This window comes from Sinocyclocheilus anshuiensis, unplaced genomic scaffold (assembly GCF_001515605.1).
Source record: "Sinocyclocheilus anshuiensis isolate Anshui unplaced genomic scaffold, SAMN03320099.WGS_v1.1 scaffold766, whole genome shotgun sequence".
Taxonomy (NCBI): domain Eukaryota; kingdom Metazoa; phylum Chordata; class Actinopteri; order Cypriniformes; family Cyprinidae; genus Sinocyclocheilus; species Sinocyclocheilus anshuiensis.
The window spans coordinates 1,424,029-1,440,112 of NW_015546060.1; the positions used below are offsets into that span (position 1 = coordinate 1,424,029).

General features: G+C 39.8%; 1 protein-coding gene across 1 annotated transcript in view; it reads right to left on the reverse strand.

Moving 5' to 3' along the window:
• Nucleotides 1-300: 300 nt before the first annotated feature.
• Nucleotides 301-16,084, reverse strand: part of LOC107699436 (protein crumbs homolog 1-like) — a 22,931-nt gene continuing 7,147 nt past the window's right edge. The window contains exons 6-13 of the mRNA XM_016500697.1: nucleotides 12,506-13,435; nucleotides 11,674-12,227; nucleotides 10,875-11,040; nucleotides 9,682-10,600; nucleotides 8,136-8,180; nucleotides 6,584-6,706; nucleotides 6,251-6,377; nucleotides 301-631 (exon numbers count right to left, since the gene is read on the reverse strand). Of these exons, the coding sequence (XP_016356183.1) occupies nucleotides 413-631; nucleotides 6,251-6,377; nucleotides 6,584-6,706; nucleotides 8,136-8,180; nucleotides 9,682-10,600; nucleotides 10,875-11,040; nucleotides 11,674-12,227; nucleotides 12,506-13,435 (3,083 nt within the window). The 3' untranslated portion in view covers nucleotides 301-412. The remainder of the gene's footprint in view (nucleotides 632-6,250; nucleotides 6,378-6,583; nucleotides 6,707-8,135; nucleotides 8,181-9,681; nucleotides 10,601-10,874; nucleotides 11,041-11,673; nucleotides 12,228-12,505; nucleotides 13,436-16,084) is intronic.

The window sequence follows — 16,084 nt, forward strand, 5'->3', positions numbered from 1 at the left end:
AATCCTAAAGCTTTTCGGAGGTGTTCATCACATTGTATTATTTAAATTACACATCCATTATGAGGAAGATTGTTCAACCAAAATGATCATTTATAAGACTATTATCTAGCTCAGGGCTGGGCAGCTTTGTTCCTGGAGGGCCACTGTCCTGCAGAGTCTAGCTCCAATCCTAATCAAACACACCTGCCTGTAGCTTTCTAGTGATCTTGAAGACCTTGATTCGCTTGTTCAGGTGTTTGATTAGGGTTGGAGCTAAACTCTGCAGGACAGTGACCCTACAGGACTGAAGTTGATCAGCCCTGATCTAGAGGATGATAGCTGCCACATGATCAATCAATAAAAAGGTATTTTTCCTTCTTGCAAAACCAATAAGCCACAAACAACATGACTGACTGAGCATTGGTTGATTGGCTCAGATGAGTCTCTCCATTGGTGGAGGCTGCACGATGTTCCACATCTCCACTCTTGAACCTTCCTTCTCCTGTCGACTGGGGCTGTAAGTGCCTCGTGTGGCCTGTCGGTTCAGCGTGATGACCAAAGCTGTGGCCACGCCGAAAAGAACCAACAACAGAACCACGGACACCAGGCTGATGGACAGCAACAGGTCAGACGACACATTCTCTGCATTCAGCTGGAGGAAAGGAAGATGGGGCGGAGTCAGCGATGAGAAGTCAGTAAAAGTAATATTTTAAATATAATAAAGAGTAGATTTAATTTGACGCTTGACAGCATAATAAAGCTGTATACTCTAGATGTTAGTCAACACTAATACGCTTCACGTATGCATATTGAGATTCTCTTGGCTCAGTCAATGTACGCTTGCATGCTGGAAAATATTCATAAGGTGAGCTACTCTAGATTTATTGGTGCAGTCATCTGCTCCCAGCATCCCATTCTGCCCCCTCCATCTGCCACCTCTCTTGACGTTTTCACCACAGTCAAACTTGACGCTTCGATTAAGTTTTTACTAACAAAAACTTTCCACCTTTTATCTTATACAAGAGTTCAATGAGAAGTTAGTATTGACTACATTTTGAACACAACATTACTAGTTATTTAGACAGTCATGCTCTGTTCATGAATGAATCAGTGGTTTTAAATAAATCAGTTGACCAATGATTCAGTGACTCAATTTAGAGCAACTTGTTTTGTTCCTGAAAACAGTGTTTTAAACCAATCGGTTGAATGAATGATTCAGTCACTCACTTTTTGTTTTGTTCCTAAATCAATCAGTGTTTTTGAACAGATCGCCTGAATGAATGATTTAATGAATCACTCATATTGTTTTGTTCCCAAAATAAAAAAAATAAAAAAATATACAGAATCAGATGTTTATGTGCGCACAAGAAACCATTACTTGGCATATAGGACAATGCACACTGATCCATATATTGCACCATCAGCCCATTTTGCTATGTGGTTTCTTGGCTGCCACAGACTTTGCATTAAAGAGACCTAAGGCCTATGACATATTGCCCTAACAAAAGCCAAATTCTTTTTTACAGTATCAGTCTTTTTTTTATAGACCCTTGAACTTGGCAAATACGACAATCCACACAGCCATATTATGCCGTCAGCCCATTTCGTGTCATGGTTTCTCTGCTGCCACAGAGGATGTGTTTTTTCAAATTTTGAGCAAATAGATCTCTATTAATTCATGTGCATCCATGCTCTCATTTTATTCATAGTAAGATTGCAGTGATACGTAAAGGAAATATAATATATATAAATATATTATATAACACTAGAAATTGTAATGTATAAGCATGCAAAAAAAAATTAAAATCCTATGTGCATATGAATAGTTTCCCGAGGGCACAAAAAAAGTTTCTTGTGTGCATGCAAGAGTCTGTATATTTTATTATTATTATTTATTTTAGGGGCTCTGTATGTTGTCACTTTGAGAAAATCGATTAAAAAAAAAAAAACCTGAGAAAATAAAAATATTTACAGATGACTGTACTATATACCAAATATAAAGCTAAAAAATGATGCTGTATGACCCATTTATGTTAAATATGGTCTGAAAATCTACTGAGAGGTTTGCAAATGTGAGTCTGGAAAAGTATGGAATTTTGAAACGGAAAATGTGTAGGAACCCTGTCACAAGTTTTTGAATGCATCAGAATTTTGGAATTCACTTAAATGTGGGACTTAATGACTCGCTCGTATTGTTTTGTTTCTGAATCAATCAGCATTTTTGAACAAACCTGTTGACTAACTTATTCAATGAGTAGGCCTAAGTTGTTTTTTTTCTGAACGAATCAGCGTTTTTGAACAAATCGTTTGACCAAACAATTCATAATTCAAACAAATATATAGTCACTTGTCGCCACCTACTGGCTTAACAATGTAACCTTCGGAAAGAATCAAATAAATTATATCAAAAATGTATGTTACTATATTTTAGTATATCATACTTATGCAATAAAAATTCTTGTATATAGTGCCAAGATTCAAGAATCAGTACACGCCATCAAATGCTGCTTCTCACACACTTTATACTGTAGAGTAGATGGACTGATCTTCAGGACCAAAATTAGATCATCCAACCCAGCCCTTCCCAACACTTGGCTCCATCTGTTGAAGCAGCAGCGACAGGCAAGAAGCTCATGGCCACAGAAACTCTGAGCTGAGCTCATCACCTGCTCTGAAGGCGATGTTTTATGTGTGTGAGAGAAAGCGGGAAAGAAAGAGACAGCCAGACTTTCCAGCAGACAAACGACCCTGTCACTGCGATAAGCTTCTCCCGCTATATTTCCCCCTCGTTTCTCAGGCCTGCAGCGATGCACTGCTGAGTTGCATTTCACACAGAACGCCGCTGTGCCTTTCTGCTGGCCAAGCACTATTCTGTCACTCTGAAGACACAAACTTTCTCTGCAGACGTGGAGCAGAACCACAGACCCCCAGATTCCTCAGACTGAGACACATTTATGCTTCAGCAGTCAAAAAACACTAGCCCTCAAGAGCTGCGATTGCTTCCCCGTCGCCTTGACTCTGCGTATATGATCTATTTTTAAGTTTTTTAAATGTATTGCATTAGTAATAGAACTGAAATATTTTAAATTATTTATAATCACAGGATAGTTAACCTAGATAAAGTTATCTTGCGAACCAGTTTGTGGCTAATACCTGACAACACTACAGGGACAATTAATTAAATGTGAATTGGACGTGAAATAAACGTGAAACTTTAAGTAGAAAGACTGAAATGTTGTTTTTTTAAGAAGCATTGGTGTTATTTTCCGCTATTTTCGTAATATTGCGCACACAGGTTTACAGCCAAGCGAACCGACCTTTTCATTAAGAGAATCGCTAAGTCTGATTCATTTTAGTGAATCGGTTTCTTTGAATTGTTGAACCGGTTCAATAAAACGATTCACTAATTTATGTATGTAAGAAGGCTACCTGCGCAGGTGTGTGCGCCAGTTTATTTTGCAGCAATATGCTTACTTTGTTTTATTATGAAAAGTTTGGGAAGGACATAACCAAGTCATAGAGAGCATGTGACTAGACAAAAAAAATTGTAGTACAGGATGAGTCAATAATATCACTAGTCCTTTTTCCTGAAAGAGAGGGACTAAATTTTAAATGTGTTTGTCTGTTAAAAGTACTTTTACAATAGCAAATAGATATCTTCAAAACTAACAGACGTGAACGAAAAGCCACAAAAGTCTTATTTTGATTTAATGAGTCCTTAAGAAAACAGCAAAGCTCAGAGAGCGACACTGTAACGTGTCTTAGCATGAGATAAGATCCTCTCACCAGCATTTATCCTGTTAGATAGGATTTAAAAAGTGGAACGTGGCTATCTTTAACCTGCACGCTGCTCTCAAGATGAATATAAGGACATCTTGAGGAGACAGTGGGACATCTTCAGTCACAGTAACCTTAAACTTTGTGAAATCATATATTCAACTCAATCACAAATGTAATTTGGTTAATTTAAGTATCTGCCAAGAAAAATCTGTCTTGAAATGCATGCCTGTTTTTAGGGCCTGATTTAAGCCAAACAAAGTGCATTTCATATTTATATTTTTACACACATGAATGTAGACATCTTAAAGGGATAGTTCACCCAAAAACGAAAATTTGATGTTTATCTGCTTACCCCCAGGGCATCCAAGATGTAGGTGACTTTGTTTCTTCAGTAGAACACATATGATGATTTTAAACTTTAACCGTTGCAGTCTATCAGTCGTATAATGCATGGCAATGGTAACAAAATCTATGAGAGTAAAAAAAACATGCACAGACAAATCCAAATGAAACCCTGTGGCTCGTGACGACACATTGATTTCCTAAGACACAAAACGATCGGTTTGTGAGAGAAACCGAACAGTATTTATATTATTTTTTACCTCTAATACACCACTATGTCCAACTGTCTTTGGACGCGCGCACGGCTTCCGGTGCATGAGGTGTGTACGCGCTCTGGCGTAGTTTACGCAAGCGCCGGAAGTGATCTCTCGCGCATATACGTCACTCATTGTTTACACAGTGCACAGTCATTGTAGGTACGACGGCTAATCAAAATTGTGTACATTAATGAGGAAAAAAAATTAACTTAAATGATTTTAGCAAATGGCTGCAATATAACAGAGTGAAAAATTTAAGGGGGTCTGAATACTTTCCGTACCCACTGTATACTTTATATTTTAAATATCATTATTTTTTTTTAAATCATGATAATCATACAACCTTCTTAGGTTTGTACAGTTTATATAACAAGATAAAAAGTTAAACTTTGAGCTGTTTTACATCTCAAGACCACCATTACATTAATAGAAGAGAGACTATATAAATTGCATTTTAATTACTGAATAAAAAGATAATTTCGTAAAACTAGGAGGGTGGATGTAGCCAAAATATGTGGTTAATGAACTCCACTAGTAATAATAGTATCTAATTCCATGAGGTGTGAACTGTAAACCAAATCGATGTGATTCCCCTGCAATCACCAGCGTATCCAATGTACCCTTAACTCTGAGTAAAGCTGTCAAAGCAACTGATATACTGTAAGTTGCATCTGGAAAAAATCTCCAACTTGTTTCAAACTTGCACAGTGCTGAGTCAACACACCTGCCATAGGTTTTACAGTGCCGCTGTATCTTTGATGTGTCTGCTGCCCCTAGTTCAGTGGCTCTGTCTATCAAAATCTGTGGCAACATTCTTCAAAACCTGCATGATGTGCCACTGGCACAGTCTCTGGATGTGTAATGACAGTAGAGAGACAGCTAAACAAAACCGACAAAGGACAAACAACAGAATGATGATGGATGGGATGGAGAGAAATGCTTTATTTGAAGACAGTCATCTAAAGACAGAATGTGAGAGACAATGTACACAATCTGGTCATGAACGCTAACAGAGATCAACAGACAGATGAACACATAACACTATAAACTACTGAAATGTTGAGTGTGACATATTGATGGTTTAAAATATATTGAAAGAATTACAGAAGAGTAATTAAAAATGATTTTAAGATACAAAAGAGAGATGAGTTCATTAGTGGGATATTGCTGAGTATAAATCAGTTCTGAAAATGGAAAGGAAAATTATTAATTTAAATACCATAGAACTGACAGATGAGATGAAACCTTAAATGTTATTCTTCCCTAAACAGAAATAAACTAAGTGTATTCTATGCTCATAAGCCATTTTTAGGTTGTATTCCTTTAAATGCATGATAATTCTCAAAGTATTCTCAAAATGATTTTCCCTGAAATCAGTCTACGATTCTCACTTGGACTGCATAAAGTACAGTAAAAAAAAGATCCTTTGTATTAGACACAGTTTTGTTTATGAAACCGTGTCATCTTAAGGCACTAAGCGGTTTCACTGATATGTCGTCTGGCCTGATCCAGTAAATAATGGAGCCCTTGCACATGTAGTTTTTCCCAAACTAACAAATAATACTGTGGTTAACAAATTCATGTTTACAAATACATTTACTTACTTGATAAATACTTGAATTTCATTTAAATATATATTCCTTTCAATTATCTACAGACCTTATATACCAGTTGTGAAGCAACATTTTGAGTCTGTATACCATTCCAGCTTATTAAACCTGTGTAGAAAACAAGTACACTAGCCCTTTTCCTAGCCTCCACCAAAGACCTGTTTACTCATTGTCACCCCAGTCTACCTCTGGTTCATCGTCTAAGCGAAGAATGAGGTAGGAGAGAAACTGGAAGAGGTTTTGCCAAAACAAAGCGGCCATGTAAAAGTAAATGTCGCTTACGTCGACTTCGCAGGTCTCGCCGGCGAAGGTCATTTCACAGACACACTGGAACTTGTTGACCATGTTCTGGCAGTAGCCGCCATTCAAGCAAGGGTTGGATCTACATTCATCAAGATCTAGTTCGCACCTAAGTGACAAATGTATAGCGAAAACAAACCTTATTATTACTAACTTAAATATTACGGTTATTGGTGTTATTAATATTTGGTTCTGAATACGAATATTACATGCATTCTAAAACTGGTTAACTATTACTGGCATTATTACTACCCTGAAATTCATTAACATGTACATATGAGATGATGTGAACAAAGAAAGGCGAGGAATAATCACCAGTGACCCGAAAACCCAGGGAGGCAGTCACAAATCATGTTGGAGTCAGAACAGTTCCCTCCATTGAAACAAGTGTAGTTCTGCTGTTCATCACCACAGATGGACACCGGGAGCTTGGGCGGTCTGGGGATGGGGAGAATGAGGGAAAAGAAAGAAACATAACAGATGATGAAGAATCCATCCTCTCCTCTCGAGAGCATGTAAGGGGCTCTACATACTACCCCCCCCCACTGCTTTGTCCCGCACAAAAGAGGATTAGCCCACTATTAGAATAATGACATTAGCATGTGAATGAACCACTGACCACAAGACAAAAAGAAAACAATAAACCATCGCATTATATCGGGATTAACATACAGCTAATATAAAGACTCCCCTATTGTTATTCTGTGTGGACAAATACTGTATATGATATGACAAATACATAGTTTTAAGAAAGGAACTATTATTTATTGTGGTTTTCTTTTACTTTACAGAGACATGTGAAATAAAGGATTATAGGAGAAGAAAGAAAGAAAGTAGGAAGTAAGAAAAAGGAAAGAAAGCTATGAAGAGAAAATAAAGGATAGCAAGGGAAGAAAGAAAGAAAGAAAAACTGAGAGAAAGGAAAAGATAGGGAGGAATAAAAAGGAAAGAAATTGAAAAAAAATATGGAAGGAAAGAAAGAAAGAAAGCAATGAAGGAAGTAGGAAGTAAGAAAAAGGAAAGAAAGATATGAAGAGAAAATAAAGGATAGCAAGGGAAGAAGGAAGGAAGAAAGAAAGTAGGAAGTAAGAAAAAGGAAAAAGATATGAAAAGAAAGTAAAGGATAACAAGGAAGAAAGGAAGAAAGCAAGCAGGAAGAAAAAGTAAAGAAAGAAACATATGGAGAGAAAGTAAAGGATAGCAAGGGAGAAAGAAAGAGAAGGAAGGAAGAAAAAGGAAAGAAAGATATGGAGAGAAAGTAAAGGACAGCAAGAAAGAAAGAAAAAAATTGAGAGAAAGGAAAAGATAGGAAGGAATAAAAAGGAAAGAAATTTAAATAAACATGAAAAGAAAGAAAGAAAAAAGAAGAATTGAGAGAAAGAGAAAGAGAAAAGAATAGGAAGGAAGGAAGAAAGGAAGGAAGGAAGGAAGGAAGGGCAAAGTCAAGAAGGAAGAGAGAGAAGGACAAAGGAAGGCAAGAATAAAGGTATACAGACAGAAAAGAAATTAGGAGGTATGGCAGGGAAGAAAGGATAAAGGGAAAGGAAAGTAGGAAGAAAGAAAAGATGGAGAGAAACGTACAAAATCAAGGGATAGCGAGAAAGAAAGTAGTACGAAGGGAAGGAAGAAAGAAGGCAAGAAAGAAGAGGTAGAGAGACTAAAAGGAAATGACAGTAGGAAGGAAAAGGAGGAAAGAAATTTGAAGGAAGGAAGGAAGTGAGGAAAGCAAGGACGGCAAGAAAATGGGGATCGGTAGTAAAAAAGGAAGTACAAGGAAGAAGAGGAAGAAAAAATTAAGGAAGAAATAAGGAGGAAATATAAAAAAGAGGATAAATCTAAAAACAAGTCAATAGTAAACGGCACTTACACGCTCCTGACAACTACGTACCACGGAGCCTCTTCAATCCGAGTGCTGTTGTGAGACAAAGGGAACAGGAAAGAGACAAACAAACAGCAAGCGTCATTCTTTTTTTTAAACAGCAAAACTTTACACCAAAGATCTCTCTAACTCTGCAGTGGGGAAAAGATAGATCTATTATGTCTCCCGGCTGCCTGCAAGGCAGTTTCAAAGGAGTGCTATGAAGCAGTCTGGCAACAAAACATGTTTATGAGATAAATGGCTGCAGACTTGCCTTAGATGCCACCCTGAAGGCCTAACGCAACCACTGGAGGATGGGCACTCTCGACAGAGACTATTATTACCATTACTGCTTTCAAATGACACGTATGGCAGCAGACACGTCTCTGCAGTCAAGCTAGCATAAACAACACCATAAAAGCAATTATATGATTTGCATTACCTTCATAACAAATCAGTCTCTTAGGGGTCTTGATTCATTCAGGTTGCTTTCTTTCTTTGATTGGAATCATTGTGTGAGGTTTGTGGCCTGTTTCCATGTACAAAGTCTGAATTTCTGTTTTGCATTCTCTTTCCTTTGAAAAGTGGAGTAGCTTCTTGAACTATGGCTTTTTAACACCAGGTTGATTTCATATCTAAGGCAAGTCTCTTCTTGACTTGGTTGAATGTTTTGCAGAAGGGACAAACACTATTCCTTACAGATGTATCTGTGAATTGCCTTGGTGTAGAAGCCTTAAATCAAGTCTTTGTATGCACATAGCCTCCACAAAATCTGCTAAAGTTAGAATAAACTCTTACATTGAAGGAAGTAGTGCTTTCCTCACAAAATTCACCACCACAATTCTAGGGTGGTTTCAGTGGTATCTTACTAGTCAGAAGAGCTCACCCTCATTTTTGGTCCCTAGATGCCTCGGGTTCCTCTTTTAGTGTAAGCCTATGAAATTTTTTCACCTGTTTAATTGCCCACCCACCAAGTCCAGGTGCTTTGACAAGCAACTGCACACTTCTTTTCAAACACATGATTTAAGGGATCATCAGGGCCGTCCTTAGCTGACGCGGGGCCTGGTGTGAGGTAGGGAGCGGGGTCCCCCTTGGTCCGTTCGCAATTGCATTCCGGGGGGTGTACCCCTCAGTCCGTTCGCGATCGCGTCCGTTCGCCGTGGGGCCCGGTGCGACCGCACCAGTTTCACCCCCCTAAGGATGGCCCTGGGGATCACTCATGTTTGTATCACAACAGGGGAACGATGGAACTTGTTACAAGCCAATGTTTAATACTTAGGGATAGGACAGGATTCCATAAATCTGGCACTGGAGGGCCACTACCCTGTAGAGTTTAGCTCCAAGCTTAATTAAAGACATCTGAGCAACCTAATGAATGCCTTCCAAATTACAGGTAGTTTGATTAGGGTTTGAGCAAAACTGCAGGCCACTGACCTTCCAGGCCAGATTTGAGGAACCTTGAGTTAGGGGTTTGCTCAAAAACCCAAGTATCACCAATAGTAGTAATGAACAAGTCAACTAGTCAACTGCATGACAAACATTAGAACAGACTCACTTGCAATATGGCCCAGTAAACCTGTCGGGGCAGAGGCAGGAATAGCTGTTGAAGCCATGCAAGCAGGTCCCACCATTAGCACACGTGTGACCGGCACATATGTCCACTTTAACCTCACAGTTGGTGCCGGTGTAGCCACTCTCACATGCGCAGCTGTATGAAAGGTCCTGCACAATGCAGTATCCGTGTTGACAGGGGTTGGAGGCGCAGGTGTTTGTATTCAGCTCGCAGCGATCACCACCCCAGCCAGGTAGACAGAAGCATTGGAAAAGGTTGAAGTGATCGTCACAGATTCCCCCATGCAAGCAGGGGTTGGGTTCACACACCACCTCACCAGCACAGCCAGTTTGGACAGGTTCCTCCGATAACTTATTGAACTTCTCTTCCTGTGTACGTGGGAATCTCACCTCGGCAGGACCATAATATGGAAGCACAATGCCACCAATTTCAATAGTACTCAGACAGCCAATCAGATTCCATCCAGACTCTGGGCCAAGTCCTCCTAGAAGGATATCGACACCTTCTCGGAGGAAGTCTAGATTTCCGGTCATGGAGTCAGATATAGTAGGCTCGTCCTTTTCATCAAGAGGGACCATGATCCACTGGGAGCTGTTAGCCCAGGGACTGGCCATTAACAGCTCTACTGCATGCCACTCTCCATCGGCCACTGGTCTTGGGCTGCACAGGGTTACGGGTGACAAAGATGATGAGGAAGAAGGTCCACTTAGAAGTTCTAGCACCAGAAAGCCATCTTGAATGGATACCGTAACAAAGTCGGACTCACTCTCTGCATGTAACACTGCCGCATTGTGTTTACGTGTTCGGATACTGAAAACGATGCTGGTCAGGTGGCGGGAAATCAGCCCATTCCCATGGTATACAAGAGTGGTGTTGTCTTGAAAAGTCACATTAGAAATGCCTATGTAATATAAAGGCAGACATAGTTTACGTAACACTTTGAGAATTAAGACTTATTCGCAAAAAAAACTTAGTTAAAGTCTGCTAGATGCTCTCAGCAAGACTCTTTCCTGAGCCTAGTATTCAACATAAATCTGGAAGGGTATTAATCCAAAATACTTCATTTTATTTTAATTCTGTAATCATTAATTTTGACTTAGTATTCAAACCAATATTTAATGATTTTTGACTACTGTGTCTTATACTTCTGAGGTCATATGTTCTAAAATACTCACATTCATAGCCCTGGTTGAGGGTCCGGCATGTTGCTTGTGGTGGGCAGGGGGTGAGTTCACACCATCTCACCTCCTCACAGTGCTGCCCTGCTGTGCTAGGAGGGCAGTTGCATGTGAAGTCATCCCATAGAGAGAAGCACATGCCACCATTCTGGCAAGGATTTTTCTGGAATGGAAAGACAAAAATGACACATACAAAACTGTCAATTAAATGATTTTTAAAAGATATTTATTTATTAGTATCAAAAATAAGAAAAGGTTTAGAAGTAGTAAGATCAAGTGTTTGGAATTAGTAATAGCTTGTAGCTTGGAAAGCTTTTCTCCACTGGTTAAAACTACTGTCAAGCTACCCTTTAAACACTGTAGTTAGCTACACTGCTAGTTGCTAATAAAAGGCGGCTAACTACATTAAATCTATGTCAGGGAACAATATGTTTATAAATACTATCATATAGTAGTATTCCTGCAATCACCACACCATTTTAAACATGATCAATTATATAGTGATGAATAGCAGGATACATACTCAGGGACTTACATTACCTGATTAATCGTTTATTGGATTATTGAATCAAATCAGGTTAAAAAAAATCTTTTGAATCTGGCCAGTGTTTTGGATTAGTTTCTTGATTAACATGACCAAAGTCATCAAGCATTCATCTAGGCCAAAGAGGATAAAAGCCAAGTGAGATAAGTGGGTTTTGTCCATATATCTGCCAGATCTGGTGTAACCTAACCATTGTCCTGTTGCAGTTAAGAGCTCATGACACTTGAGGGCTCACGAAACATTGTAACTTACAGAGCAAGAGTCATCACTGGTGCAGCCTGCGGTAACGTCAACCATGCGGTCAGGTCTGTATGACATCACAGAAGCATCAAGTGGGAAAAATTCTAGCTTCCTCCCATTGAGCTGCAAGTCTTGTAAGCACCCTTTAAAATAACCACCGAAGGCAGATGTCTCTTGCCCATCAAGCAGTCCGCCAACATAGACCACATCCTCAAACTGAACGGAAACAGGTTGAACATCCGTTGCTCCGAATTCATGATCTGACTCCTGCAGAGTCATCATGCTCTCCTTAATGGTGAGGCCGACAAAATGGATCTCACCATCATTAACCACACTTTTACCCATTAAAGTCTTCAAGTTGTTGACTTGTACCATGAGTTTTCCCTTTTCCAGCCACATCTGCAAGTACTCAGTGGTGCTGTTGGCAAGCAGTACCAAAAGACCAGACTCTTTCCGTGTACGCAAGAACATGGACAGATAGACTGCGTCTGATTCCAGTTGGTCGGTGATGGTGAAGACAGCATAGCTTGCAGAGTATTCCTGGCCAAATCTAGCAGTAATGTACTCTGTATGAGAAAGAGAAGACATACAACTCTTAAAGAGTTTTTAGAACTATTCTAGTTTTTCTATTGCATCTTGGAACCTTAGAGGAAACATAAAGCATCTGCCAAGGTATATCCTGTGATCTTTTACATTTATTGCTAGTCTATCAACGTGTCTACATCTAGGCATCTACGGAGTATCTCTGTTGTGCTTTAAAAAACAGACAGGGACTTCACAACACCACAGTGGATATTTCCAGTGTAGACATGGTTTATGGGAGATCAGTCCCTGGTGTTCTTACCCTCAGCACAGTTTTGTCCCACATACGGTCGCAGACAAGAGCACTGGTAACCTTGCCAAAGGTTAACACACATTCCATGGTTCTCGCATGGACCAGAAAGGCATCTGTCATGATGGCTACAGCCTTGCATGACATTTACCACTGAGCTGATCAACCAGTCCTCCGGTACCATCAGCTGCGAGTCCACAAACAAGTCCCTCATGCAGCCAATGAATGAGCCAGAGCCCCCTCCCTCATTCGATCCTCCAACAAAGGTGCTTTGCAGGTCTGACTCCAGCTCAAGGGCACCGGTCTCCACTTGGGCTGTTGCACCACAGCTATCTCCATCCTGGCATGGCTCCAGTAGTTGTAGCAGCAGGGTACCCTCTCCAAGCACGGCCTCTACCGTGTGCCATTCGCCATCAGATACATCCTGAGGCAGTGTCAGAGTCCAGCTGGTTGTGTCTGGCTGAGGGTCACTTCTAAGATCAAGAAGCAGGTGTGTCTCCTGCAGCTCCAGGCTGAGTGTGACCCCTTCGCTGCCCCTCTGAAAGAGCACTGTGTTCTTCAGTACTGTGCGAAAGCTTAGCGTGATATTAAAGTATGTTTCCGCACCCAGCAGCGGGGTCTGCAGGTGCAGGAATCCTCCAACTGTCTCGAAGGAGAATACGGTGGGTGTCTGGCAGTAAGAGCCGGTGTAGCCCGGCTGACAGATGCAACTGTAGCCATGTACACCTTCGCTCAGGAAGGGCATGCAGGCCGCCCTGTTCTGGCACTCGTGGCCCTCGCAATCCACCAGGGGCTCACTACAGTTGTGTCCACCGTAGAGAACTCCATCTTGGCTTTCAGACAGGCAGATGCACTTGTAGCTGCTCAGGAAGTCATCACATGTGGCTCCATTATGACACGGATTGGTGGTACAAGCAGTAGTATTTTGCTCGCACAAGGCACCTAAAAGGGGAGAGCCCAGAGTGGAATTTAGTTCCTTACAAATAAACATTTAACAAAGATTGTTACTCAAGAATGAACTTTTCTCGTTGCAATTATAAAACAAGTTCTTATTGTTTTTTTTAAGAGTTTATCCTTAAAACTATTTGCTAAATTTGTGCCAATTTTGTGTCTGTACCTAAAGAGTAGCTCATGCCAGGGATAACATGGGCACGTTTTAGTCAATAATCCCTCAGGACAACGAATATGCAAAGCTAGTTGCATACTTCAAGCCAGTATGACTGCCAACTGAGTTTTCTTATTGTTATTGTTACAATTTTCACTGAATGAGAATTTAGTTACTGGATAAGTTTAAAATGCCTGGATAAAACATTAAGGAGCTGTGAATAATGCATCATGGAAACTGTGAACAAAAAAAACAAAACAGTAGCTACACTGATGACCTAAAGTCACTGCAAGTTCATCATATGTTTAAACAGAAAGACTTTTCACTAGCCTTGGTTTTTAATTTTCCTCCAACACAACTTATTTCACCACTGAATTCACACTGCGAATCATACAATCAAAAAGAAAATAAAAAAAAGAACATCTGAAATCTTAAAAAAAGTGAAAATGTACCTGACATGAGCAACAGAACACTCCAAATCCAAACTAAAACTTCCATGGCATTAGAAGTCTACCATTCAGCTGCCACACATCTGTTCAGTCACATTGCTTTTTGATGGGTCCATCTATAGCAAAGGCCATCCTAACAGACAACCGTCAGTGTACATTCCTTCCTTCAAGAAAAACTGTAGACTGCAACACTAGGCCCCCATCAAAGCCAGCTCCCGGTGGATTAGCTTAATGCAACCTGAGCATCTTACAATGCGAAGCCCAGTTATAGCCTCCGCCTCTGAGTCATGTCCTGAGCTGATAACCTGATGTTCAGAGAGACATACACTTTTGTATAATCTAAAAATTAAAAATCATAATGCAGTTATATGTTTAGTTGTTTAGTCTGGGAACCAGTAGAGCGAATTTATGCTGAAAGATGTGTTGTATAATGCATGATTTGGTTTCGATTATGCAAACTGGATAGAAACCCAAGACAGTTCTGATGTATAGTTGCAACAACCTGATGATGCTTATCATATGCTCATTATAGGCAATATTTTGCCCAGAATTTAACCAGGCATTAAAACAGTTAGGATGTATTGATTCTCTGACTCAGCTGTCCATCGGTTATTGATTTTTAAAGACTTTAGAGCCTTTACAGTGACCTGTTGATCTTCTTGAGACAGTACTAGATTTTTAACCCTTTGCTTATTTAAACCATTTCTTTCAAAACCGTCTGATTTAAGGACATAGGATTAAATAGTCATATATTTGAAACCAATTTCCTGGCTTAGGGTGAAAATGTATGCAAACTGGACTCTGGATCGGCTAGCACATGTCCACAAAAGAAACAAATCAATCAATCAATCAATCAATCAATCAATAATACGGGCGTATATAAGAAAATGTGCTGAGATACATGAGTGGCACTAACCCAAACCTCTGAATAAAAACTGTCTTGATCCTAAATTTAAACAGTTTCATATTTGTGACCCTGGACCACAAAACCAGTCTTAAGTCGCTGGGGTATATTTGTAGCAATAGCGAAAAATACACTGTAGGGTTCAAAATGATTGATTTTTCTTTTATGCCAAATATCATTAGCATATTAAGTAAATATCATGTTCCATGAAGATATTTTGTAAATTTCCTATACTAGGGGTGCTCCGATTGCTCCTGGAGACCGTGCACTCACGCACACTCGCAGCGCACACACATAACGCCAGGTTCACATTACTCCGTTTGCAGTGCGTATGCGGTGTGTATTTTTTCCGCGCTCATGTTAACGGATTAAAGCATTCACTGCACACGGTTGCGGTCCGGCAGTGAGTTCAGGAGCGGTGCGTCTGCAGCAGTGCAGAGAATGTTTCCTCACCGAGTCTATTGCTGCGCTGCAAGCGCTGAATTAAAGTAACAGCGCATTGTTTGCAGTAAATATGAACATGGATTGACACGAAAATGTAGTAATTACACCATAAATGCATATTATTAAAGTCTACTGTGTTTCACAGTCAACATATATAGCTTTTTGGCTAGGTTTAAAGGGAAAGGGCACTTTTAGATAAACAAGGCAATAATAGATGGCACTCGTGGAGGTAGGAAAACAAAGTTCTTTATGAACAGCAGGATTGCTTGTAATAAAGATTTAAATGCAAAAGAAAAGGCAGTAGAGCTGACTATTTCTAAAAAGAATGTTTTGCTTGAGCAACTTAATATATAAATCTAGAAGTAAATGCAAAAGTAAAAAGCATTGAATAACGAATAACGTATATTTATTGTGTTTAAACATGTCTGTGAAAGATTGTACTGTACTGTGTAAAAAAAAGAATTGCAATGCTGAAAAAGCATTTTCAGTGACAACGTTTGGATTTGAAATCAAAATAATGGATGAATGTTGTGTTTGTGGTAAACAGCCACGGATCAGGGGCAGACTCTTGTGTGAAAGCACAGTCCGTGCTGCTTCCCCTCTCACAAGAGTCACCTAAGAGGGGAATTCCCCCCATTTTCAAAAATGAAATTCAGGCCCTGAATAAATGTCTAAAAATCCTGATTGGA